Raw genomic sequence first — 24,258 nt, forward strand, 5'->3', positions numbered from 1 at the left:
TACAGATGAAACCATAATGACAAATTCTTAGTGATGATTAAACGTAATTTTAACAATTAACATTTTATTTTTTTAAGACATGAAGAGCTTCTCTAAACTGACAGAAAAATGTAAAAACGGAGCAACAGTTTGAAAAATTAATTCCAAGCAAACAAAAAGTCTAAGTCTATCGTCTGTTTGTGAACTCACCGATACATACATACTTTGGATTCAGCTGATCCTAATTGTTAGTATAGAGTGAAATAAATCAGCTTGTTATTGCCTGATTTATTATTCCCTGGAGGGTTATTAAGAAATCAGAGACGCTGAACAGTCTCTTCTTCTGTTTGAGTAAAGACCTGTGAGAGGAAATTGGATCTGTGGCACTCACAGGCAGTGGACTTCATAACAAACAGCACAGCACCTCCCAGTGGCCTGTATCTGCACCGGCACAACAGATCAGTGCTTAATAAAACTGTCCTGTTTGAGCAACAACTGAGCAAGATGTACGTAAAACATGAAAATCAATAAAAGCACAATTTGAAAAATGGGCCGTGCTATTGATTCATTAATAAGGATGCGATTTAAGGCTCAATATTTTATTCAAATTAAGTGTTAATTTATAAACAAGACAGATTATTTTAACTATATATTTAATATATTTCAAAATACATCTGAATGGCTGTTAAGTGTTAAATTATTATAATTTACATACACAGACACAGTGAGGTCCATTTAAGAAACCACAGATACTCTCAGATTAAACAAAGAAGAAATGTTTCAGGTCATCATCAGTGACCTTCCTCTGAAACAGATTTCACTGACTCAGCAGAAACTGAAAAGTCCACCTGTCAGAAATGTGGCTTCACACCTGACCTGTTATCCTTCCACTGAAGCAGATTTCACGTGAAAATAAATCAGCTGGTAGAAATCATTTTAATTCACTGTGATGGTAGGAAAATGGCTACAACACTACAACAATCACAGGGCGTTTACAGGTATGCACAGGTTAAAGCTAAATTAGCATCCTACTTAATAGCAGTTATTATGGAGGTGGCTTGCTAGCTTGCTGTTTAGGGTTAGCTGGTATTTTTCCATCACAGGTAGCTCATATAGTGTCACGTGACCTCTGACCTATGACAGAATACATCTTGGCTCTGGAAGCACTGGGGAGGAGTCTACAGCTACAAGGAAATACCTCCTTAACAATCCGGTCGTTAAGTGATGACGTGACGAATCCTACTTCCAGGCCTAAAGTAGTCTGCGTTTAATATGGCTTTTGTGTTGTTAACATGTTTAATGTTTTGTATTTTCTTCTATTTAATCTCAAAAAGCTCCTAAAACAGTCAGTGATCACTGTTGACCTCCCTCGGCTTTTATTACCGCTAATCATTTATTTAAGCTCAGTTTTTAAAACCTTAGGAAGTAACTACAGCCCAGCCCATGCAGCAGTATACGAATGACTAACCTCGTATTGTGGATGGATTATCTCAGTTGTTCTCCTGGCTGAAGTTTGGTCCTTTTACAGCATCCTGCCATGCGATTACATTTGTTTCTGACCACCGAGAACACTCACGTTAACTTTTATCGAGTGGAAAAAAAGTTAGCTTGTTTATATTATGCTAACATAACTGTGTCGCTAGCGGTCACGAAGCACATCATTATATACCAGCTAGCCCAACTTCAGTAACCCTACAAACGTCACTGCTGTTTAGTTTTCTGTCTTCATTTATGTTGGAAGTGATAGCAGAGCTGTACGTTTTAATTTGTTTCCAAAACCCTGCAGTCAGGACATGCTATATTGTATTTAGATAGAAGCTAGCGAGCTAACTCCCTGCTAACTTCTAACTCCGTTAAATGTCATAAATTCCATTGTCATGGATGCCTGGATGTTAAACTCAATTGTTACACCTGGTAGAGCAGAACGCTGATCATTTTATTAAAGATGAAAGACTTTAGACAGTTTTTCAACTCTCAGTAATGCCATAGTGATCGTTTGATATATGGACCTGCAGCGGAGTTTAGGTCCAGACACGGCTAGTGACGTCAGACTGAACAACCGGATAATAATAAGTAGAACTGACAATGAAATTGAACTGAAAACTAAAATAAAAAATAAAAGTACTGAAAACATGGATGAAACAGAAGCGCTGCTTACAAAGCAAGAAGTTTGACATTAGGCACATTTATTTTTTAATAAGACCTTTCATAACTCAGTCAACCGACAACGCCAACTCCACAAATGCTAATATTATCAGATGTCGGGTTATTAAAAATATAAACAGAATTTCTATTTCTATGTAGATTTTGTCTCACTGTGTAACGTTTAACGTCCTCGAGCCGTCAAAACCAGCAGAAACAAACCTGAGAGGGAGACACACGGGTTCAAGTCGTCGTTTGAGTTTCTCATTCTTGTCACAGATGAGAGAATGATAAGAATAATTAAGAATAATTATTGTGTCTTAACCATTAAAAAGGTGGAAGTAAAATGATTTTTAAGCACAGACTTTCAGTCAGGTTACGTCTCTGTTATTAGCAAATCTTGCATTGTGGAGCAGTTTTCAACCACAGAAGAAGTAAGAAGTAATAACTGACTTTATTTGGATCTCCTCGTGGTATTATTGCAGGAATACAAACATCACATACGTGTGTGTGTGTGTGGTCTTGTGAAATTTCTGTCAGGTTTCCTGCAGAAGCTTCCAGCAGCAGCAGCAAAGCAGCCAATCAGAGTGTGACAGACGAGTGTGAGCGTGACCATCTGTACGTGGACTGATGCCGAAACACACACACAGAAAACACAGACTGTGTCATGTCTTTAAACCGTGGACTAAAAAATGAGATGAGTCACGTGTTGTTGTAACTTCGTCAGAGTGTAAACTACAAACAGAAACACGCATGAAATGATTCCCAGCAACGTGAGAAGCAAAGCAGCTGGAACGCTGACAGATCCCAGATCAGTCAGCAAAGTCACGTACTCGTGTTTACTGGTTAGAACTGGGGACGTTTCTGACTCCAGGATAAAAACACGTACAGCATTCCCAAACTAGTCAACTAGAGTTAAAGTCGTAAAAACTATAAATTAAATCAATCAATAAAAATATGCGGAAAATAATGATTCATATAAATATGCACCGACTGAAACTTTGTAAATCACGGTTTGCTTATTTTCCATCCGATTTCGGCATGGGTTAAAATATTAAAAACAGACATGTCCTACTTTGTCCGGTTCTGTCTAAATGTAACGGAACAAGTTCCCATGGCTTTTCAACACATCCCACAATGGCTGATGAACACGCTGGGATCCTTTCACAACTGACTCTCAAAGTAAGGTCTGCAGATTGTTGCATCCCATCGACTCATACTGCCAACAACCCTTGATGGGTGAAGATGGCTCATAAAGGTCGCTCCACTGATGCTGTTTGAATGGAACAACCAAAAAGGTTGAGGAAGTACAGGAGCTACCTATTCAGCAAAAGCTTGGGTTTCTGCGGTTGGCTGGCACTGACATGAGATGTTATGTGTGAATCACCGTTATAAACATTTAGCCAACAAAAGAGCCCAACTTTGCCCGTTCAAAGGATCCCGATGTATTATGGAAATGCAGCACACAGATTTTTCAGGAAGGACTGGATTTCTCTTGAAAGTGTCTTCCAGGAGAGCCACATCCCTCCACATCCAAACATTAAAACTCGTAGCTGGGTTTCAGGATTGGGATATTTACCAGACGGCGACACTGTAAATAAACTAAAACTTGTCGAGGTTTCGATCCTGTTAAAAACTGTGGGCAGGAAGTTTAACTGCTGGACCGGAGTTCTTAAAAAGCCAAGTTCCTGTTGCTAAAAATAATCTCCACACCAGTGTAGCTGGACTGAAGATCACTCTGCACCTCTGTCCTGTTTCCAAGCATCAACATGCACAGACAATGCAGAAAAGCAGCACTTTTACAATGTCCTCTCCCCTTTTTTGGTGACTGTTTCTTCCCCACAATAACAGGAGTGCTGTGGGTGAAAATGGCGTGACATTATGTGAGTCTGCGGCCTCACTTTCAGCTCTGTGAGACTGTAACACTGACTGTGAAGAAGACGATGCCCTGACAGGGATAATGGATGAAGTCTGTTTTTGGAGTTTACTTTCAGATGCAAAAAATAAATTAAAGTGGACCCTTATTTCCTCTCATTGGTCTCCTGCTACAGTGGACATTCATATATAATGATGTCAGCGTATGAACACTAATCCATGTGAGACAAAGCTCAGGCTGCAGATACTCTAAACACTCAGTTTAGTAGTTTTTTCTACTGTTGGATCCGTATGATGTCATAAAAAGAGGATACACCTAATATAGTCAGCTCAGAGGCAGAAACTCCACCCACCTTATGGTCAAACTTTGAGGCAGCCAATCGGAACAAAGCTGTCTTGAAGGAGGAGCTAAAAGTCGTTGTTTCATAGAAAGAACAAACTGAGATTATTTTGAGCTGGAAATGTGGAGTTTAGACAGATTTATAAAAAGAGTATACAGGAGAAAGAAAATAGATGGGGAATAAAATGAGGTTATTTTCCTTCATGAGCACTGTAAAACTTTGTGGTGTGTTTTAATGTCTGATTAAACTTTAAATTCATGGATCGGCTCCTCAGAGATCTGCAGCAGATTTACTAAAGAGGTGGACACGGCGAAGGCTGAATGGGAACAATGCGTTTTTGAGCGTCTCACAGGTGTTTTTGAGGATGAAAACTGAACACCAAACAAACATGGTTCAAACAGAGAAAGCAGTGCTGAGCAGCTCTGCACATGCGTGTAAAAGCTGCGTTTGTTCCAGGAGAAAAACCTCCAGATGAGCCGTTTGGTTGTTTTGCCTCTGTCTGGTCCCTCTGTGTTTTATTAGCCGTGGAGTAAACATGATTACAGCCTCTCATCCCTCAAGTTTATATTTTATTTTTTGCTAATTGCTTCATAATAGAAGCATAATGCCCTACATTCATTAACTAAGGCTGAAAATTAAGTGTCGGCGTCACATCTGCTCCCGAGCCCTCGGTGTCTATAAATACGTGTGAACCGCGGCGCCCAGCTCTCTCAGTTATTACTATACAATTTCCATTATCTGATATTACTGCTCCGATAAAGCACTATAATCACTGAGTGGGGAATTAAAAAAATTAGCACAGAGCTGCAGAGCAGGAGTGCTGCTCGGGTCTATTTGTAGCAGCGTGGAGGTGTTTTTTTCCCCATCGCAGTCACCTCCAACAAAAGGTGAAAATTGCACCCAGAGTGGGGAACAGCTCAGAGGGGGGTGAAGGTGTAGATTCACCCCATCCTCTTCTCTTTGTCTCCACTGCCGGATTTGGCTCATCCCCTATAATCCACAGCTGTACCATCTGAGCTGGTTTCTGTTTGCTAGAAATGATGATGGGGGGGGTTTCAGGGGCCCTCAGAGGCCTCCAGGGAGCCATGAGTGGCTGATATCCAGCAGTGAAACAAAGCCGAGCTAATCAACATGTGTTAACGCTGCTGTTAGACAAGAAACGAGAAGACAAACTGTGAGTCTAAAGGCTTCTTTAGGAAGTGTTTGTGTCCATTTGCTGTTGTGTGGCTACTGTTCCAGTGCTGGAGGTCAATATGAAACATGATAAATAATAAATAATCAGTGTAAGTTATTCAAACTCTGATATACACTCAGTGTCATGTGCCTTTTTTCTGCTGCTGGCTCTTTATGATGTCATACAGAGAGATCTTTACTTTGCATTGCACACACACAGAGCTCTGCAACATCACCAATCACTTCCCTCAGGTATCCGATCCATCAGATAACAATATATTTAAACCATAATGTAAGTATTGGATTTTGCAGGAACTGTTTGTTAGCTGCAGGTCAGAAATCCCTCGTAGACCTTTCCACTCCAGCGGGTTGGCTCTTATTTTCAAATCAGAGAACTGCAGCAAAAGCAGTTTTAAATCCAGTGAGCTAAACTGGAAATGATCAAAATTACAGAATAGTACTTAAGTAAATTTCCTTAATTTAACACTGCGGGCACTTCTGTGCTTGTACAGGATTTTTCCGGGAGCGTTGGTTTCTTACACCACCAAAAAGGCACCAAAGTTAATGACTCAATGTATCATTAATTCATTCATTTTTCAAAATAAAACAGTCAAAAAGAATAACACACACATCCCATTAAGATTTTTTGTTTTGTCCATTGGACACAAGTGCCGTAACCCGGAAGTGACTTTTACTGCTGAAAAAAAAAAGAAAAACAAAAGTTTACACTGTGAATATGACTGAGCGGTGGCTTAATACCAGCCAGAAGACAAATAGATGGGTTGAAACAGAAAGTTTATTTCTGAAATGTAAAATCAGCATACAGTGACCCTAACACTCCTACAAGCGTCCATTTTGACCAAAGTCTTCCCTAAAAAGAAAACAAAAAAACAAAATACATGAAGGAATGACTCAATTTCAGCAGGACAATAAAAACACTTTCACTTCACTGACTGATGAGTTTTTATTCCATCTTTACCTCCATCGTGGGTAAAAAGCTAAAAATCAGTCCTGTGACGCTCACAGGAGTAACGGACACTCGTGACGCCCGGAGAAGCGTGCGGCGCTCTCTGCATGTATTTGCACGGCCCCGAGCTGAGTCTAAAAGCTAAAAAACAGGCTGCAGGTCTGCGTTCACGCCGTGCCAGCAGGTACCAGGAAGAGCAGAAAAACACGAGTCCTGAACTGGATCTGTCTCCGTCCAGACTGCTGAGGTCAGAGGTCAAATGCCGACAAACCATCTTCGCATCGTTCATTATTAATTATTGTTACTAAAACAGCAGTTTTCATGTGGAGATGTACCTCAAAGAGTAAATTAAACATTTGTTTGGATGCTCCAGCTGCAGATTTATCCGTAAAAGAGTCAGAAACAGGAACCACTGTCCTCAAACCGGCTGCCCGCTATCCCAGAAGACACCAGGGCGTCTGGTTCTGGTCGCATTCCAGTTTGGTGTTGATGACAGTGCAGGGGGCGCCGCTGATGGTCAGCTCCTGTCGGGACTCCACCTCATAACGGAGGTTAATCAGACCCCCCTCCGGATCCACCTTAAACTGCTCCTACAGGGAGAAGGAACAAGAGGAGGAGGAGGGGGAGGAGATTGTTTTGAGTTTAAAAAAGTCCAAAACCTCAGGTTTACAACAAAATCTAAAAAATTAACTTTGTCACAAATTACATAATTGCTCAGGTACACGAGACAGCAGTTGAGGGGTGCAGCAGTGACATGAAACGATCTGTGAACATGTTGGCGTTCGACAAGGGAGCACGAAGAGAACCGAGGAGGTGGCGGGATGTAAAAAGGAAGGCAAAAGGGGGCATGAAGCCTCCTGCATCACCTTCAACCACCTCCAGCTGCTTCTTCTACACACATGGAAGCTTCTCCGGCACGTTGACTACGCTCCTAACGTCTGCTGGAGCCACCTAAATCCTTAACTAGCCAATCAGCACGCATTAGTGTAATGCTAACATTTTATGGTTTTAGATTAAAATTACACTGCTGAAACATTTTTACGACAGCGTTTTCTGTCACCCTTCCCTCTTTCAGCTCCTCATTTTTTAGTCTTAGACTCTTTTAAAGGAGCTTTGCATGATTCACAGTTCAGAATAATCCTAATCCTTCTTTATCTGATATTTCTTTCAAGCTTCTGAGTCTGAAAAGTAGGTGGGAGGAGTTTAGGCTCCTGAGACGACCGTATTAGGGATATCCCCTCTCTGTAACATCATACAGACCCAACTGTTGAAAAAAAAACCAACAAAAAAAAAACGAGTAAACTGAGTGTAAGGAGCATCTGCAGTCTGAGCTTTTGGCTCTCGGGGGTTACCGTTCACACACTTAGCTCATTATTACAGACTTCGTGTTTATTATAAACCTCCACCACGATGTGTGACAGGTACTAAGAAAAAGTACAACAGGTCCAGTTAAGTTATTGACTAAAATAAAGTCAAAGAGTATTTTTGTTTTCTGGAGTTCATCGCAGGGAATCAATGACCCGCAGCTGACAAGTCATGCAGACGAGTGAAGGTAAAGAGATGCGACTTTATCACTTTATAAGCTGACGTGAAATTATGTGATGAATTTTAGTTTCTGCTGCCTCGATGAAAACAAGCTGGATTTTTTAAAATCGCCCACTCGTGCTTTTCTGCAGCAGGTGGATTCTCGTACCTGCTTCTGAGCAGCGACTCGTTTCTGGTCCCTCTTCCTCCAGGCTGGGTCGTGGACGTGCAGGAAGGTTTTATATCCTGTGGTGATGCCGCTCGGTCTGAACAGCTGCAGAGAAAAAAAAACAGCAGGAGCCCGTAACAGTACACCCTCTGGACTTTCATCACAAAGATTCACTTTGATGTATTACAAGTTGTATTCCCGAGTTCACCACAGCCATGCCCTTTAACAAGAACTTGCTTCCTCACACATCATCATCGTCAGACTACAGTAAAACCGCCTGGAAATGGCAAAATCACAACAAAAAGCACCTCTTAAATTCAAATTGGTGGAACTTCCTGTTGGATCCAACAGGAAGCCTTTTTGCAACATCTGTGAACTTCTTTTTTTAAAAACAATGATGAACGCCATGTGGCGGATATGAGGACCAGGCTGTTTGTTGTCTTTTTGTTCCGGCGGTTTTCTTTTTGGTTTTGTTACCTGTAACTCTGCTTTTCTCAACCGTCTGTAGAACTCGTCGTCCTCTCTGCCCCAACCCCAGAACCGGTTTGACATCCCGTTACACTGCAAGGAAACACAGGGGGGTAAAAGTTCATGTTCTGCATCAGAGCCAAAGAATTAGCTTCATTTAAAATTTGAAAGCTGCAGAGCAACAATAAAAACACCATCGATGATGTTATTTTAAACTACAGAACATAAATCTGCTGATATAACCATAGCCAAGATCACAGACAGTTAAATGACTCCACCTGGTGGACAATTTGAGTAACTGCACCCCCCACTCTGGTCTATCCATCCACTGCCGCTTATACTTTTCAGGGTCTATATCCATCTATCCATCCATCTATGCACAAATCTTTTTAACCTCACAGGGACAAAATGTATTCCCTCCTCAGATTTCCCCCAATGCAAAGAGCAGTAAAGAGAGACGTTCAGCAGAGGTATCTCATATAGCTCAATGCTCTGACACTTATATTGGCTTTATTGTCTTAAACAATACTAAAATGCAGGTCAGTGTCTCTCCAGACACTCTTCTTAATGTGCCACAGTGACCCTCGCAGCCCTGGGAGATCCTTTGAAAATGTGTGAAAGCCGGTGTGGCGAGGCTCAGTACCATGTGGTAATGCTTCTTGGTAAGCAGCAGGATTCCTCCTACGTAGGTTTTGTAATGGTAGAGGGGGTGGAGCTCCGGCGAGGCCACGTGGAACGGCCCTTTCTCTGGGAAGCCGTAATCTAGAGCGTCGTTCAGGGGCAGCAGGTCCACATCGTGCATGGCCAGGTAGTCTGTGTCGTTACCGCTCTCCGTGTAGCCCACGTTGATCAGAGATGCCCGATTAAATCTGAAAGAACAGGTAAGAAATCCACATTATCGTAATTTCTCTGTTTGTTGCAATGACAAGTTTTAAATTATCCTTCTATTTAAAATCTCTGCCTGAGCAGGAAAATTCTCTTTGTTTTTTGTTTTTCCTAAATGTGGCGTCCCAAATGGATCCATTTTAGGTCCTTTTATTTTCACCATCGTTAACCCTCGGCTCCAGGTCTTTCACAAAAACAACTTGAATTCTAACTTTTTATGCAGTCGATACTCCATTTTATCTACCAGCTGCTAGACCTGCAAACCTCTGATATCGGTCAGATGAACTCTGACCCTTGATGATGAAACCTTTTTTTCAACAAAATGACAACAAAACTGGAGTTAATCAGCGTTTAAACCAGCACAGCTGTCGAGGTGGACTTCTTTACATCCTTTAACCACAAACACCCACCTGGTGACATCATACATGAACATCCAGCTGCACTGCAGGCCACAGAGGTAACGCAGAGCGACAGAGCACAGGTAAATACATACAGGTAAGCTAAAGGAAGGTGAGACAACCCACTCTTGTTTCAGAGTGTGAAAAAAAATGTGCTCAGCGAAACGCTGACAATATTCGACCCGATCTGGAACAAACAGGCGACCATTCGCTTTAACAACATGCTGGATTGAAGCGGATGATCATGTGACCCACCAAGCTCCAAGCTCTCGTCCTAAAGATCTGCTACCTACTGCTGAAGGGTGTCTTCAGGACATGTGTGTAAATTATCAGTAAATGACAACAGAGTACACACACGTACACACACGTACACACACGTACACACACACACACACACACACACACACCATTTCCTATTAATTACTTGGCTGTTTGTTGTCATCATAGTTACTTCTGAACGTTAAAGTTTGAATGTTTTAGAAATTATTACAAATGTAAAACTAGTTTTAAGTAACTGTCTCCTCACTTCTTATTATTTAATAATCCATCTGTACATGAACAGATTAAAGTGGGATGTAAAAACTGCTTTTAGCCACTGTGCCAAGTTAGCTGAGCCAATGACGTCACTGCTCTATAACATGTTGAGAACTAATGTGTTAACAAAGCTGAAACCATCGTCTCCTCTGAGATTTAACTGATCACAGGAAGTGATATTTATTAAAAAGATGATAAACAGTCATTTGCATTGCAGTTTCCTGTCACTACATTCACTACATTACAAAGTACAGATTATAGCAGCGTGGCTAAAACCTTCGGGTGTTGACTTTCTCTAACTGAATGTATGTTTCATCTTTCTGACTTAAACAATCACACAGATCCAGAAATATTTCTCATTTCCCACATTTTCCCATCTCTGTAAATGCAGCATTTTCTTGAAAAGTGGCCATCAAAGTGAGCAACAGCAAACCGGTTCTGATCCCTGGGCCACCTGTTTGACATATTTTCTTCTGTGGTTGGAGAGGATGCCTCACCTGTAGTGATCCACCTGGTTGATGATGAGGATCTTGTGGCGGATCTTATTCTTGTTGAGGAACGCATGAATGAAGGGAACGAACACCAGTAGCTCCTCAAAGCGCTCTCTGAAGGGAACTACGACGGCCAGTTTGTGAGGCCCCCAAGACGGGTCGTCCACCACGGACGCCTGACCGCTGGCTGGGCAGGGTGGCGCCGGCTGTTGGGGCATGCATCGTTCTCCGTGCGTCGCAGACATGTCGCCTGAACAGCTGAGCTGCAGCCAGAGCAGAGAGACGAGGACCAGCACCATGCACAGCCCGAACAGCTTGTAGACGGTGCATTTACCGGACAGGTACCTGATGCACAGAAGAAGTGGAGTGGTCAGAGATTGGCTGGGTTCAGATTAAGGCTCATTTACAGGTGCAAAGAAATTATTTCACTTTATTTAACAACATAAAATTGCAACTCTGGAAACCACTGACTCAGGCCTCAACATGAGCTGTTAAACACGTCTGAAAAGGTTTTAAAACCTGAGAATCCTACTGCCTGTGGTCAGTGAACACAACAAACCAGTACACTGATATTAGAGGGCGAACACATGAAATGACCAGCAGCATCCCAGCAGGGGCGTGGCTACCAGCGACTGTAGAAAGTCAATGATTTTAGGTGATGAAATAAAGCGACCACTGGTGGCACAAAGTAGGAGGCCAAGTGACAACCAGGCAGAGCGAAGGACACCGCTGACTGAGATGACTGTGCAGTGTCAGAGGGTTACCTAGGCAACTGTAGTCAGAAAAGTCCACAAGCAACAAACCATCACCAGGTGATGAACATTGAGCTAATCTATTATTGTTTATTTTGTCATGCACTCTTCACATTTCCTCGCGGACAATTTCTGAAGCCTCAGCGTTGGCGTTTTTCATCGCCACCATCTTGTTTTCTTGAAGTGACCATATTTGGAGGAATGGGTGGAGTCATGAAGTAATGCTAGAATTCAGCCTTGTTCACTAATCTGTGTGTAGAAATGTTTTTTGACCCTGCAGCACACGCTACATTCCTGCGGGACTCGTTTAAGTAAACCGGTTTACCTCCAGGGACCTCGAGGAGGAAGCTAAGAAATTAAATCACTGAGGCAACAAAAACAAGAAGAAAAGAAAAAGAAGAAACTGAAGTGAAAGTAAATTTAAAATGTTTTCTTTGGGTTTATTTGATCCTGTTCTGTTTTTGGCCCTGATGGTTTGAATCCCACCCTCTATTACTTCCCGTCTGTGGTGATATCAGCATTTTCTTGCTGTTACATCATGTCTGTGTGCTCACATCGATATCAGTGCTCCAACAAAACACTTTATACTTCCCCTTTCATCTAAAGTTTATATCTTCTGTTGGTGAAAACGTTCCTGTCTTTGTGCTTCTTTCTTAAATATAAAAATAAAGTTACTGTTACTACTGTCACCACTTTTCACAGCTCTCTGGGCTCAGTAAAGACTACCATGCCACACCCAAATATCTCTGAATCTGTTAGTCTGAAAGAAATTGGCTTTATTTAAGGTACTGAAAATGTGTTAACACTGCAGAAAAGCACCCGATTTTCTGTTTCAGACCTGAATGCACACATGCTGCACTTTTTGTTTCGAAGAACATTTCTTTAAATCACGATTAGTCGACAAGCTGCTGAACATAAAAGCTGTGACTCAAATATTCAAAGCATGCAGAGAAATCAGTAAAACGAAGAAACAAGGAGGCAACAGCATGAGTTCCCAAACTGTGTCTCAAGCAGAAAACTCACCATGCTGCTGTGCATGTTGACACTCTAGGGTGGCAACTTTGGACATTTTTACAGTGAATCGGACAAAAACAGTTAACATGCTTCACCAATGCATGGGGAATTTCCTTAAAGATAACCTGGTGTGATGCAAAAGTCATTAATGGAGAAGAAAAATGCAAAGACTTAAAGCTGCTGTGACAAATCTGTCGCCATAAAGGAGATGATGATGATGATGATGATGATTTGGGTTGAGTCCTGAGGGGCAGCCTCTTAAATGATTTTGTGAATACTAAAATGAACACAGAGGAAATCTCCTTATTCCTTAGTCTTAATTTTAATTCTGACCAATCTCTGATGGATGTGTTTACCCTCTAAAAGACAAAGAGTCAAAAAGTCCACCACCTCTGTCCTACGCTCTCCATACAATAATAATGAAAACTAATCCGAAAATTTGAAAACTAGAGTAACTCTGGGCTACAAATTAAGTTTAAGATGTGAGGATGACAAACTGGGGAAAGATAAAGGAAGAAAGACTCCCTGACAGAATCACTTTAAGCACCTCTGGATGTCCCTGAACCACAGTTTGGGAACCGCTGGTGGAAACAACAAGGCTGAAGTTTTACTCACTTCTCCTGCTGCCCGGGAGCTTTAGATGGATCACTTCTTCAAAGCCGAGAAAGAATATTAATGAGGTTTCTGGTGATTTCCCATCACTTCTTTTACATTTAATTTTAATACCACACAAACAAGCTAAAGACATTTTTCAAAGAAGAAATTTAAAATCAATGAATTCACATGAGTTCCTCCCTTCAGTGTAACAGTAACACCCAGAAATAAAACCCATAAAGCAGGCTGTTAAACTGAAAGAGCCACGTTTGTTTGTTTTTTTATAAAAAACAAAACCAACAACATTTTTTTTAAACAGCATGACTTTTATTGAGGCATTTCCCCCTGCATATGTCCCCATTTTTACTGGAAAGTTGGCGGTCTTTTCTCTTGTCAATTTGCCAGTTTTCCCCCGTAAATGTGCTGTATTTTCTGCTGTATATTTTTTTACGAGTAAATCTGACATTTGTTGAAAAAAATTATTTATCTTTTCTTGAATATATGCAATTTGTTTCCGTATGGGCAAGGTTTCCTTGTAAATTTGACAGTTTCTCTAGTTTTCCCTCTGAAATCTGTTCTTCTGTATAGTTACTTTTTACGGCTTAGATTATTTCAGTGATTTTAACCTCTCTGTGATATATTTGAACCTTCAGTGAGTCTGATATTCGGCTGTATCAAACTTACTGAAACTAAATCAAAGCATGAAAATAAGAAAGAGAAAGGAAAAACAAACTTCATGCTCTCCTCTCACCTCCTGTCCTCTTTGAAGTAGAGCACGGGTTTCCTCCTGGATGAATACATCATGTTGCCGGACTCGCTGTAAAGTCGGACCAGCTTCTCTCCTCTCCTTCTTGTTATAAATTATAGCTTGGTTATTTCAGGCTTTTCTCCTCCATCTTTCCTCATTTGTAAGTGTTGACGGAAACCAGACTGTGCTCCATGCCGGCCCTCGGCTCTGTGCCCCGGTCTGCTGCCGCCGTACAGCTGCTTAACATCTGCTCAGATTTAAATCCTCCTCCGGTCTGTTAGCTTCCGCAGCTAACTGTACACGTAGCATCAGCGGTTCGCTCACATCGCCGCTCCGGGTCCAAACTCAGCTCCTCCCGGCTATAACCTGGGCTTTATCGACGGTCACCGAGCCTATGCGAGTGTTTGCTAAATTTTTATTTCTGTTAAAACAAAAATGTAACACGACAGGCTCCGATTGGAAGCATATTTCAGCGTTTTTACCCGCTGAAAGAACACCAAGCTGACTGTACTGTGGTCCAACCTCTATACGAGTCCGATGGGGAACAGCGGCGAGTATAAGCAAAGGTTCCTATGGTTTTTGTCTCATTAAAGGAGCAGCACATCCGCAGGGAGACCTGCTGTGAGTTTAGTGACTGAACAAAAACATATCCCTGTTTTACTGCCACCTGTGCCACAGATTATTAATATTGCTGTTGTTAACACAGAATATGACACGCTGTTTTGCTGTAAAGTAACAACAGATGTTCTTCAGATGTTTCAATCCTGTTGGACAAACCTGCACAGATGTTAACCTGTTATTTTTATGAGAGCAGTTCTCATTCAGTACCAAAGATTTCAGTTTAACCGCACATCTATAACATAAATGATCCTTTACCCTACTTAGTGCTCTGTTAGTTTTAAGAACACCTGAATCCTGAAAAAGTAAGTAACAGGTCACCTGCAGTCCCACCAGGAGATGATCCGTGGATGAGGCCGACATCCGTTGCATATGCAAACATCTGGATGCACCACCTCTTTGTGTGGGGCAATGTTGGAGGTGGACCAGCATGTCGATCTGACATTGATGACATCAGAGCAGCTCACCTGCTCCTTCCTCTTGGTGTCACTGTAGCACCTGGACACTGAGGACACGCCTCCACCTTCACCTCTGTTGACAAAACAGCGGCTAACTTGTTTTTGTTCCTCTTGAGAATGAGATGCATCATCACTAGTGACGAAGTGCCACGTACAGTGAGGAGCCGCTTTCTTCTCCATCTCTTCGGTGGACTTCAGAGGAGCCTTGTTTACTCGCCTGTCTGTGTCCGTGTACCTGTAGCTCTTATATGTGCTGATGGGGGGGACACTGCAGTTGAGTGTCACTCTGGTACAGCAGCAAGTCAAGAATGAAGCCATCCTCAGAAACCCCAATTTGTCAGGTCTGTTCTGGATGTGCTGCCTCAGCTGTTTGCAGACAACCAAAACCTCATCAGCCCAAACCTCTGATGAAGAGGCTCATCTTCAACTTCTTGATATATTAAATCAATTTTAACAGTAATACAGCAAAGAATGCAAATAAATATAGATTAAAATTCACAAAAATCACATATTCTGGTTATAGCTTAAAATGTCTTTAACAGTTTCCCCCTGCATAAGTCTAATCTCTGGACCGGACTGTATAACATCAGCAAGATCCTGTGTACGGTTTAATTCTACTGTTGGGTTAGGTGTTTAAAAAAAAAAAAAAAGGAAGAAAAAGAAACTCAGTGTAAAGCATCAGATGTCTAAAAACAGACATTATTCTTGTTGTTGTTTTCATTTCAACAACTTTTCAGTAACATAACGAAGAAAGAAAAACTTATAAAGACCTTCAGGAAGCCCGGAGATGTGCTGAAAAACAAAGCTTGGCTCTTTGGATGGAAAACAAAGAAATGCGGGGCGGCTCAAAACTTGTGCACAGTACTGAAACACACTGATCCTTTTTCTGTTTTCATTTAAGCTGTTTGAGATGTTTAATACCGTATTTTGTTAATAGCAGCAGCTTTGATCTTATTTTATTTCCACCATCGTTTTTAATTCCAATCAGAATCTCAAATTTATTCTCAAGTACAAACACATCAAATCAGAATTTAAGCAGAAAATTTTCTTCAACACAAAAGTTTTTATTCTCCACCAACAAAGAAATCCCTGATCACTTTAATTAAAGCAGTAGATTTTATATTAAATACTTGAAAATGTTTGGATTAAACGTCCCAAATATACAATAACACTTCCGAGTTTTACACCTTAGACGGTGATTCTTGAAGGTTTATAACAGCAGTTTAAATTTGACTTCATCAACCACACAAACACTTTGATTTGTTTTAATTTTATTATATTTTGCAGTCACAATACTCAGGTTTCTTTTAAAATATCTTTGCCCTTAAAAGAAAACAATTACTGTGTATAAAAACTCTTTTGTGACTTTATGAGCTGTGTTTTGGCGGGAATATTACAAGAATGTCATTTAACCACGCCATCCTTCAAACCAACTGAACTTTATTCTGAGTGCAATCACAGAGTTTCACATGGACGCTAAATAATAAAAAGCCCCTCTCCCGACCCCAAAATATTTCACCATCTGATTTAAAGCCCGCTTACAGGAACATTTCTAAAAAATGAAAACACGACCATCCATCCTTTATTGTTAAAAAGAAACTAAATCTCATCTGAAAACAGAAAAAATTTGAACTGAGATCAGCGACCATCACCCTGAACGGTCGACCAAAGATATCACATTTCCTTGAAAATCGTCTTAAGCCTCGAACGAGCCCCTGAACTGAAGTAGCTCCAGGAGTCTTTCAGTAAATCAGTTCTGCGACTGATTACAGTGAGCAAAGCCTGCTTCAGATGTTCTCAAAAGCAGCAGACTCGAAACACAGAGGACAGCTGCAGCGACGCCGACCGGCACAAAAAACGCGTACAAACATCCAGAACCTGAAAGTAATGTGATGAAGTGAAACATCGAAACAACTCTGTGTTTCAGTAAAATAAAATAAGACCGTTTCAGATCTTTAATAACGTGAGCGGCAGCGTTAAAATCACGCCCCACTTTTAGTCAGCGTTGCAAAAAAGAGAAACCTTTCCCGTCCCTGGTAACGAGTATGCAAACGCCGAGATCACACGTCGTCTCAGTAACCATCAGATCTGTGGATTAATGAATGAATCTGGATGATCATTTCTGAGCTCAGATCACACGTATACGTGACTATCATGTCCCGCAGACTTGCATCGCTATAGGCCAGTAACACATGCTGCGAGCGAGGGGGAGAAAATCTAAAACTGCTCCGCCGCCGGGCGCTGTAATAAATATGGAGGAGAGGGTGGGTCACACATTCCCTGATTGGTCAGGTTAAACGCTCGTCACGATCACGGCTGGTGACAAAAACAGTAACAACAAAAATCTTAAACATGTTTTTCAAGCCAAATCCTGCAGCTGGGTCTTTTCTGCCGCCCGCCACTAAGTACTGCATCCATCAGTAGACACCACACACACACTCACACACACGCACATACACACACACGCATGCACGCACACCCTCTGACTCCAGATTACACCAGCTTCTTGGCCTCGAAGAAGCTCTTCAGGTGTCTCATCTGCCAGATACCGATGGCCACCAGGATCAGGGTCTGGACGATGGACCACCAGAGGACCCGCTGGTTGGTGCTCTCGCTGGTCTGACGGAAACGCTCCTCACGATACTGAGGGAAAAACAGACGGCAGGGGGCGCCCGTTAAACCTTAACCTTTGTTAAACCTTTGTTTTTGTTTCTAATGTCTCTGTAAAGCACTTTGAATCACCTTGTTGTTGAATTGTGCTATACAAATAAATTTGCCTTGCCTTGCCTTAACGCTGTCATTTTTGACAGCTATGACAATACACAGTGTCTGAACATTTACAGTTGCAAAAATAATAATAATAACTAAACGTTTAAACATAAACCTTATATTTGAACTAGGGCTGCCAAAAACGATTATTTTGATAGTCGACTAGTCACCGATTATTTTTGCGATTAGTCGACTAATCAGATCATCATCCACTGGACGTAAAACGTACAACTTATTGCACCAGCACGCATCTGCTCTTATATAACTATCATTAACTTCCAGCTTTAAGTGTTTAAGGTATGTGCTAACTAAAAATAAAGACAAGATGATTTAATCTCAGCCAAACCGATTTACTCAGGAACAAATAAAATACTGAAAGCCCTAATTTGAATTAAATAAATGTAGACTCCACTGACAGAAACAGAAAATGGGTTCCTGCTTTTCTACTTTGGTGACTTTTTGTGCTTTAAGTCATAATAAATTTAATGACCAGCTGAGGCAGGAATACATCAGGAGGTAAAACATCTGTTTTAATGAATGGAGTCTGGTGGAGAGTACAGGCTTCATGTTGTCAGGAAACTGGTGCTGACAGCCGGTAAAGTGGTAAAAATGTTCTGTTAAACAGATTTTTTTGGGGCGTGTACATAAAATCAAAGAGCCTGAGAGACGAGCAGCTCTGATTCATGTTCAGGGTCTTCATGCGTTTCTGACAAAAACAAAAAAGCGCCAAGGCGTTTCTGACTGACCCGCTGGTAGTTCTGCTCCTTCTGGATCTGGTCCACCTGCTCCACCAGCTGTCGGACTCTCAGCTGCAGCTCCGTCAGTTTGTCCTTGGCAGCGATCTCAGCGTAGTTGTTGGCGTGTTCGCCCACCTGGATGTCCAGGTGAACGCGCTGCAACACATCACAAAAATCACAAACCGCGGTTATGAACATCACGGATCAGAACAGAAAGGAATAAACTGCTGAAGCTCTCGTTTGTATGTCTGAGCGTCTCCTCACCAGCATGCCGCCGGCAAACAGCGAGAACTTGGAGGAGTTGGAGTGAAGGCAGATCTGATGTTCTCCAGGTGTGTGCGACGTGAAGGTGAAGCGTCCTTCTGAGCCGTACTGTCGAGACAGAATCACCTGCAGGGAAAAAACAAAACATCTTCCACATCAAGCAGAAGTCTCAGCATTTGTACTGTAACTCCTGAGAGCTGAAAGCTGCAGACTGCTCTGAAAACTCAGTTTATTACACTTTTTTCCTTCTCCTGCATCGCTGTAATCTCGCAAAGCAAGGAAGCCCCACCCACCTGTTGCTCAAAGCTTTGGCAGCCAATCAGAACAAGTTGGCTTAAAGGCAGAGGAGCTAATACATGTTGATTCAGAGTATGAGCTGAAGGAGGAACATTTTAAACTGAACTACTGTGAATCCTGCCGAGCTCCTCGAGCACAGTCCAGGCGTAAAAATACTGCACATATCAAAATATATAAGCTACTCTGAGCTGATCCCCACAGAGGATGGATCCACACGTTTGGTTTATTTTGTTCCAGGTACCCTTGCTGACGAAATCCCCCCATTTATCCGGGCTTGGGACTGACACGGAGCTTGTGACTTCCTGAGTCTGGGTTTTTGTCTCCTCCTGGTCTTCATCTGAGGACCTTTCACATATGAGGCATATGTGGCTGTACAGTTGAGCATTAACCACGACAGCATGACGCCACATAGACTCTTTAAGTACATGAACTTTATGCTCACCTTGTCATCAGGATCTTTGACTTCCACAAACATGCCAAGACCCTGAGTGGCCGGCAGGTACTCCTCCCTTTGCTTATCATACAGCTGAGTCCGATAGTTACCTGCACAGACACACGGCTTGATTAGTGAGCAGTTTGAATGAATATGGTTTGGACCTGAAACCAACATCAGTTTATCAACTTCCAGTTGAATATGTCGACTTTTTTCTTTATGTTTTAAACTTTATGTTTCAGTAAATGCAACAGCAACAGAATTTTCTTTGTTTTCTTTAGAAAACTCCTTCACTATCACAATCTGAAGTTAACTCTCAGTTCACTGCTTTACTTTATCTGCAGATGCATTAGTAAAGGAGGTGCACCTGAAATGATTCCGAATTAACCTTTAACCTGATGAAAATTGTGCAGATTAAGATGCTGAAAGAAAAGCTTTTTTGAACGGACAGATTTCCTGCCGGCTGATGGTGTGTACCATGTGGTAGTTTCTCTCATTCAAACAGAGGAGGGCTGATTAACTTTGAGATAAACTTGCCTTTAATATAACCTGGATTAAATTATAGAGGAGGATTCAACGGACCAAAGGATCCACTTTAAACTTAGTGTTGATGGATTATTATTTCAACAGCTTTCTTTAATGGAAAAATACCTTTATGAAAACTTTAATCACACTTTAAAGTTTCGATTTTTTCCCCTTCCTATAAAAATAAATCATGCTATCGTGAACTATTATTTAGAATATTTATTTTAATTAAGTTTAATTTCTTTCGAAAAAGTACACACACATTTGAAGACACGACACACTAAACTTTAGCTGCTCGGCTAACTAGCTGCTAGCATTATCCTACAGATCCCCCACCCCCCTCTCACCGATAATCATGGTCTCGTCCGGAATCTCCTCGATGAAGCATTTCTTCTCGGTCTCTCCGATGTGAAAGTACAGCGCGGAGACGAAGCTGCACAAAACGTTCAGGAGTAAAACTGAAAACAGACACGGCTGCATCCTGATCCGGAGCGACGCCATCTTCCTGCCGGGACACACGGAACTCAAACTGAGCATGCGCCTGTCACAGCAGTGCCACGTAAACCCTCGCGGCACTCTGGCCAATCGGCTAACCGCAGGAGGGTACTGGGTGTCGTAGTTCTAAACGCTCTGGGCTTCTAAAATGAATGATAAATAATGTTATCATGATTAATCTTTTATTTTTAGGTTTTGTACTTAAAAAAATAATCAAAATGTGCCTTTACGAAACATTGTTTAAATATATAATATATATTTATTGATTTAATTTAGCAAAGGAAAACAAATATTTCATTTCGTGAGTAAAACTGGGTTGTTATACCTGTTATTATTATTTTGCATTACTGTTAGACCAAAATAATCTTGTGGTCTTTTACTGTGAAAGACCAAAGCGGGAAAAAGCCTTTTTCACACATGCGTAGAACAAATCAAACGGTATCCACGGCAACAGGGCCGAAGCGGACATGGCGCCCGGTGAGTGTGAGGTTTTTGTTGTTGATAAATCGGTGATGGTGCAGGGTTAAAGTGTGAAATATTTCATAGGTTAAAGTCAGTGGAGAATTTACAGGAGAGTGTACTGGTCGAATAAAACGGCATATGGTTATTTATTTTTGAGCAGGCTGAGCGTGGTCAGCGCAGCAAACACGTCAGGTTTCTGTCAGTTCATCAAACCTCAGCAGAGTCAGAGACGCTAACGTTACTAATAAAGAACCGCAGCACATGTTTTTACACAGAAATAGCAGCTGTGGTTCCTTATTTAGTCTCTTCAGTTCAGTTAGCCACATGGAAAACACTGAAAAAAGGATACTAAAGCCTAAAAAACAACACAAAATAACACATTAAACGGGAAGTTTAAAAATGTCAGTTTTAGTCTGACTTTTGAAAGACTCCACAGATCTCAGACACTCAGAGCCTGACAACATGACCACCTGAAGCTACTGGCAGTGCATAGATGTTAAAATTCACAGATGTACGTAGGTTCCGGTCCCTGCAAAGCTCTAAAAGTCAAAACCATACTCTTAAAGTGATATGATATGATATGATATGATATGATATACCTTTATTAGTCCCACAAGGGGAAGTGCACTCTGAAGCAGCTGAATCAGCAGTGACTCAGTCTGAATCCTCACAGTGGTACTGTGAATGACCTGCAGACGTTCTCGCGGAGCTTTGTTAAGACAAGAGAACAAAGAAATTTGAAAATTGCAATAATTCGGAAGTGATGACATAGATGCATGAACGACAATCCTCAGTTCAGACATCCTGGACCTCAAAGCTGCTTTATAAAGAATAGAATAATACAAGAATATAAATAAATTACTAAATGCAGTAAAAGTAATCACAGACATTAGAAATGTCAAAGATATGACAAAAGAGACAGAAGAAAGAAAGCACACCTGCAAATCTGTGTGTACAACAAAATCACTTAAATAAATATTTAAATATTTTATATCATTAATAATATTATCAAGATCACCAATACAATCAGCAGGTTAATCAATAATCTGATCTGTCCTGTTTGTGGTCTGTAACTCACTCCTCTGCTTCTTGTTTCCACTTTTTTTCCTGCAGAGAGCCAACCAATCGTATCCTTCACCTGACTCTAACGCAGAGCTGCAGGTCATGTGACTTTGTGTCTGCTGTTGTTTCTCCTTGACCTCCTCTTCATTAGCTCTCGTCCGCTCCTCTGCAGGTGCTGTTCTACCTGAACAGCTGGTACTTTGCTGCCTTCTACCTGGCCGAGGTCCTCATGTTCATCTATAAAGGTGTGTGAGAGCATCCTCCTCTACCTCCTCTTTCTCCTGCAGCGCAGAACTCAGAGACAGAGTTTGAGAAATGGTGCCGTTCACACAGACGATTACATAAGACAGAGAATTAGGTTTTTTGACCGACCGCTGTGAGCTCGAGCTGAACTGGGACTGAGTTTGAGGTGCACTTGATTTACCGTCGAAGCTTCCAAGCTCAGAAAGTGCACAGTTGTAGCCCGGCGTGTAATAAACCACGAAATCTGGGTCCTTCAGGAGGTCTGCTGATGTACGCCTAACCCACAAAAGTCTGAACTCAGTCCAAAGTGCTTTTATTTTTTAAGATCGAGACACATTTAACTTAAGATTTTATTTTTACATTAAAAAAAGCTTAATATCCTGCTTTTGTTCAGCTGCAGCCTGAAACTCACTTTGTTAAGAAGTCATACGTGGGTCCACTGTAGCTGTGGAACTTTATGTAAACAGGTTAATTCCAATTAACAGCCTCCACAGTTTAAACCGGAGGAGAGGATTATGATGGTGATGAAGATGATGGTGTTTGTTAGATGGAGAGGCTGATGATGATGGGGTCATATTGATGTTGATGGCGTTCTGATGTCTGCTCTCTGCAGGAGTTTTGTTGCCGTACCCGTCAGATAACCTGGTTCTGGACGTCGTGTTGCTGCTGCTTTTCCTCGCTCTTGAGATTCTGCGGATCTTTTATGGTGAGCAAAGTCACGTCTCATTTTGAATAAATCTTTATTCATAACAGGAACGGTCTTTCATGTCCTTTAAGAAGTCAGATAAGATGATTTTTATCTGTCTTGAGTTCATGCTCTGCTGCTCCTACCATCTCCTACTTAATTCAATTCAATTTTATTTATATAGCGCCAAATCACAACAACAGTCGCCTCAGACATTTATGTGTCTGACAACAAAGTGCTTCACAAGAACATGTCGTACACACACACACAACATGCACGTCACAAACTGAGTGTCAAACTGCGTCTCCATCCAGGCTGGAAGGGAAACCTGTGCGAGCGCTCTCTGGCTTCCTGTGTGTCGCTCTTTGTCCTGCTTCCCTGCACCGCGCTCGCCGTGTACTACCTTCTGCTGCAGACCTTCATCCTGCGCCTCGAGTTCCTGCTCAACGCCGTGCTGCTCTGCTTCTACGGCCTCGAGTTCCTGCTCGGGCTCATCTCCATATCTGCCTTCTCCAGGTGACGGCGTCCTCGTGTGAGCTTTTTGGGTCGGTACAAATCTTAGTCGTTTCTTTAAATACTAAAGTTCATACTTTACGTCTTCTTCCGCAGGGCCAAAGTGTACTGAGGAGCAAACGCCACAGGATGAGTCAGCAGAGGTTTCTGTAAATATCTGCCATGTTTGATCAAGTTTTTTACCTTCATGAAACTGTTTCTGTAAATAAACTTTCTGATTTCTACGTCACAATTAATTCATCTCCAGTGTTTCCTTTTAAAAGTTTTTCAATCAGAATGAAGTTTAAACTGAAGGTCGGCTCCTTATATCTTTTATATACAGACTATAAACTATTAGCCTTTACAACAAAGGTGTAGTTAGCCAGCTGGTGTCTTCATCACGCTCCACCGACACACCGATCCTCTGGTCCTTGTGATCCCTCTGGATCTCCCGCACCACCTCCGCAGCTCCCGGTGGCCGCGTGGATGTCCGCATGAACTGTCTGCAACAGGAAGTCGAAGCATTGCTCAGCTTCTTACTGAGATGCTCATGAATGTGTTAAGTAAAACACGCCATCTGGGCGGTCTTTAAAGTAGGGCTGGGTATCGTCACTGATTTCTAGAATTGATTTGATCCACGACTCGATTCGATTTGAATCGGGGA

General features: G+C 41.7%; 3 protein-coding genes across 4 annotated transcripts; 1 reads left to right on the forward strand and 2 right to left on the reverse strand.

Moving 5' to 3' along the window:
• Window positions 1-6,497: 6,497 nt before the first annotated feature.
• b4galt7 (xylosylprotein beta 1,4-galactosyltransferase, polypeptide 7 (galactosyltransferase I)) lies at window positions 6,498-14,564 on the reverse strand. Of its 2 annotated transcripts, XM_085367104.1 has the most exons (7): window positions 14,058-14,564; window positions 13,328-13,363; window positions 10,953-11,291; window positions 9,282-9,507; window positions 8,648-8,731; window positions 8,171-8,275; window positions 6,498-7,067 (listed from the first exon to the last, which is right to left on the reverse strand). In XM_085367104.1, the coding sequence occupies exons 1-7, from the start codon at window positions 14,108-14,110 to the stop codon at window positions 6,912-6,914; spliced, it is 999 nt and encodes a 332-aa protein (XP_085223230.1). In that variant the 5' UTR covers window positions 14,111-14,564; the 3' UTR covers window positions 6,498-6,911. The 2 variants fall into 2 exon arrangements, with proteins under 2 accessions (XP_085223230.1, XP_085223223.1); XM_085367097.1 differs by lacking the exon at window positions 13,328-13,363.
• A 1,854-nt stretch (window positions 14,565-16,418) lies between these two features.
• On the reverse strand, window positions 16,419-20,668 carry tmed9 (transmembrane p24 trafficking protein 9). Its single transcript, XM_085367118.1, has 5 exons — window positions 20,503-20,668; window positions 19,640-19,740; window positions 18,901-19,026; window positions 18,646-18,792; window positions 16,419-17,773 (listed from the first exon to the last, which is right to left on the reverse strand). Exons 1-5 carry the CDS (start codon window positions 20,654-20,656, stop codon window positions 17,624-17,626), a joined length of 678 nt encoding a protein of 225 aa, XP_085223244.1. The 5' UTR covers window positions 20,657-20,668; the 3' UTR covers window positions 16,419-17,623.
• A 399-nt stretch (window positions 20,669-21,067) lies between these two features.
• Window positions 21,068-23,750, forward strand: tmem216 (transmembrane protein 216). The gene is made up of 6 exons (XM_085367130.1): window positions 21,068-21,127; window positions 22,226-22,273; window positions 22,347-22,419; window positions 23,031-23,123; window positions 23,417-23,618; window positions 23,712-23,750. The coding sequence occupies exons 1-6, from the start codon at window positions 21,068-21,070 to the stop codon at window positions 23,725-23,727; spliced, it is 492 nt and encodes a 163-aa protein (XP_085223256.1). The 3' UTR covers window positions 23,728-23,750.
• The last annotated feature ends 508 nt before the right edge of the window (window positions 23,751-24,258 follow it).

Source organism: Diplotaxodon limnothrissa, linkage group LG2 (assembly GCF_057381915.1).
Source record: "Diplotaxodon limnothrissa isolate DT_005_m linkage group LG2, D_limnothrissa_male_GT1.1, whole genome shotgun sequence".
Classification (NCBI taxonomy): domain Eukaryota; kingdom Metazoa; phylum Chordata; class Actinopteri; order Cichliformes; family Cichlidae; genus Diplotaxodon; species Diplotaxodon limnothrissa.

Excerpts from the sequence above, each read along its gene's own strand:
- b4galt7 (XM_085367104.1), bottom strand. The coding sequence starts at position 14,110 with ATGATGTATTCATCCAGGAGGAAACCCGTGCTCTACTTCAAAGAGGAC. Across the intron at positions 13,364-14,057 it reads TACTTCAAAGAGGACAGGAG|AAGTGATCCATCTAAAGCTC; the intron begins GTGAGAGGAGAG and ends TCGGCTTTGAAG. Across the intron at positions 9,508-10,952 it reads AACCAGGTGGATCACTACAG|ATTTAATCGGGCATCTCTGA; the intron begins GTGAGGCATCCT and ends CTGTTCTTTCAG.
- tmed9 (XM_085367118.1), bottom strand. The coding sequence starts at position 20,656 with ATGGCGTCGCTCCGGATCAGGATGCAGCCGTGTCTGTTTTCAGTTTTA. Across the intron at positions 18,793-18,900 it reads TGTTTGCCGGCGGCATGCTG|CGCGTTCACCTGGACATCCA; the intron begins GTGAGGAGACGC and ends GATGTGTTGCAG. Across the intron at positions 17,774-18,645 it reads AGGAGCAGAACTACCAGCGG|TATCGTGAGGAGCGTTTCCG; the intron begins GTCAGTCAGAAA and ends TTTTTCCCTCAG.
- tmem216 (XM_085367130.1), top strand. The coding sequence starts at position 21,068 with ATGCGTAGAACAAATCAAACGGTATCCACGGCAACAGGGCCGAAGCGG. Across the intron at positions 21,128-22,225 it reads CGAAGCGGACATGGCGCCCG|AGAGCCAACCAATCGTATCC; the intron begins GTGAGTGTGAGG and ends TTTTTCCTGCAG. Across the intron at positions 22,420-23,030 it reads CCTCATGTTCATCTATAAAG|GAGTTTTGTTGCCGTACCCG; the intron begins GTGTGTGAGAGC and ends TGCTCTCTGCAG.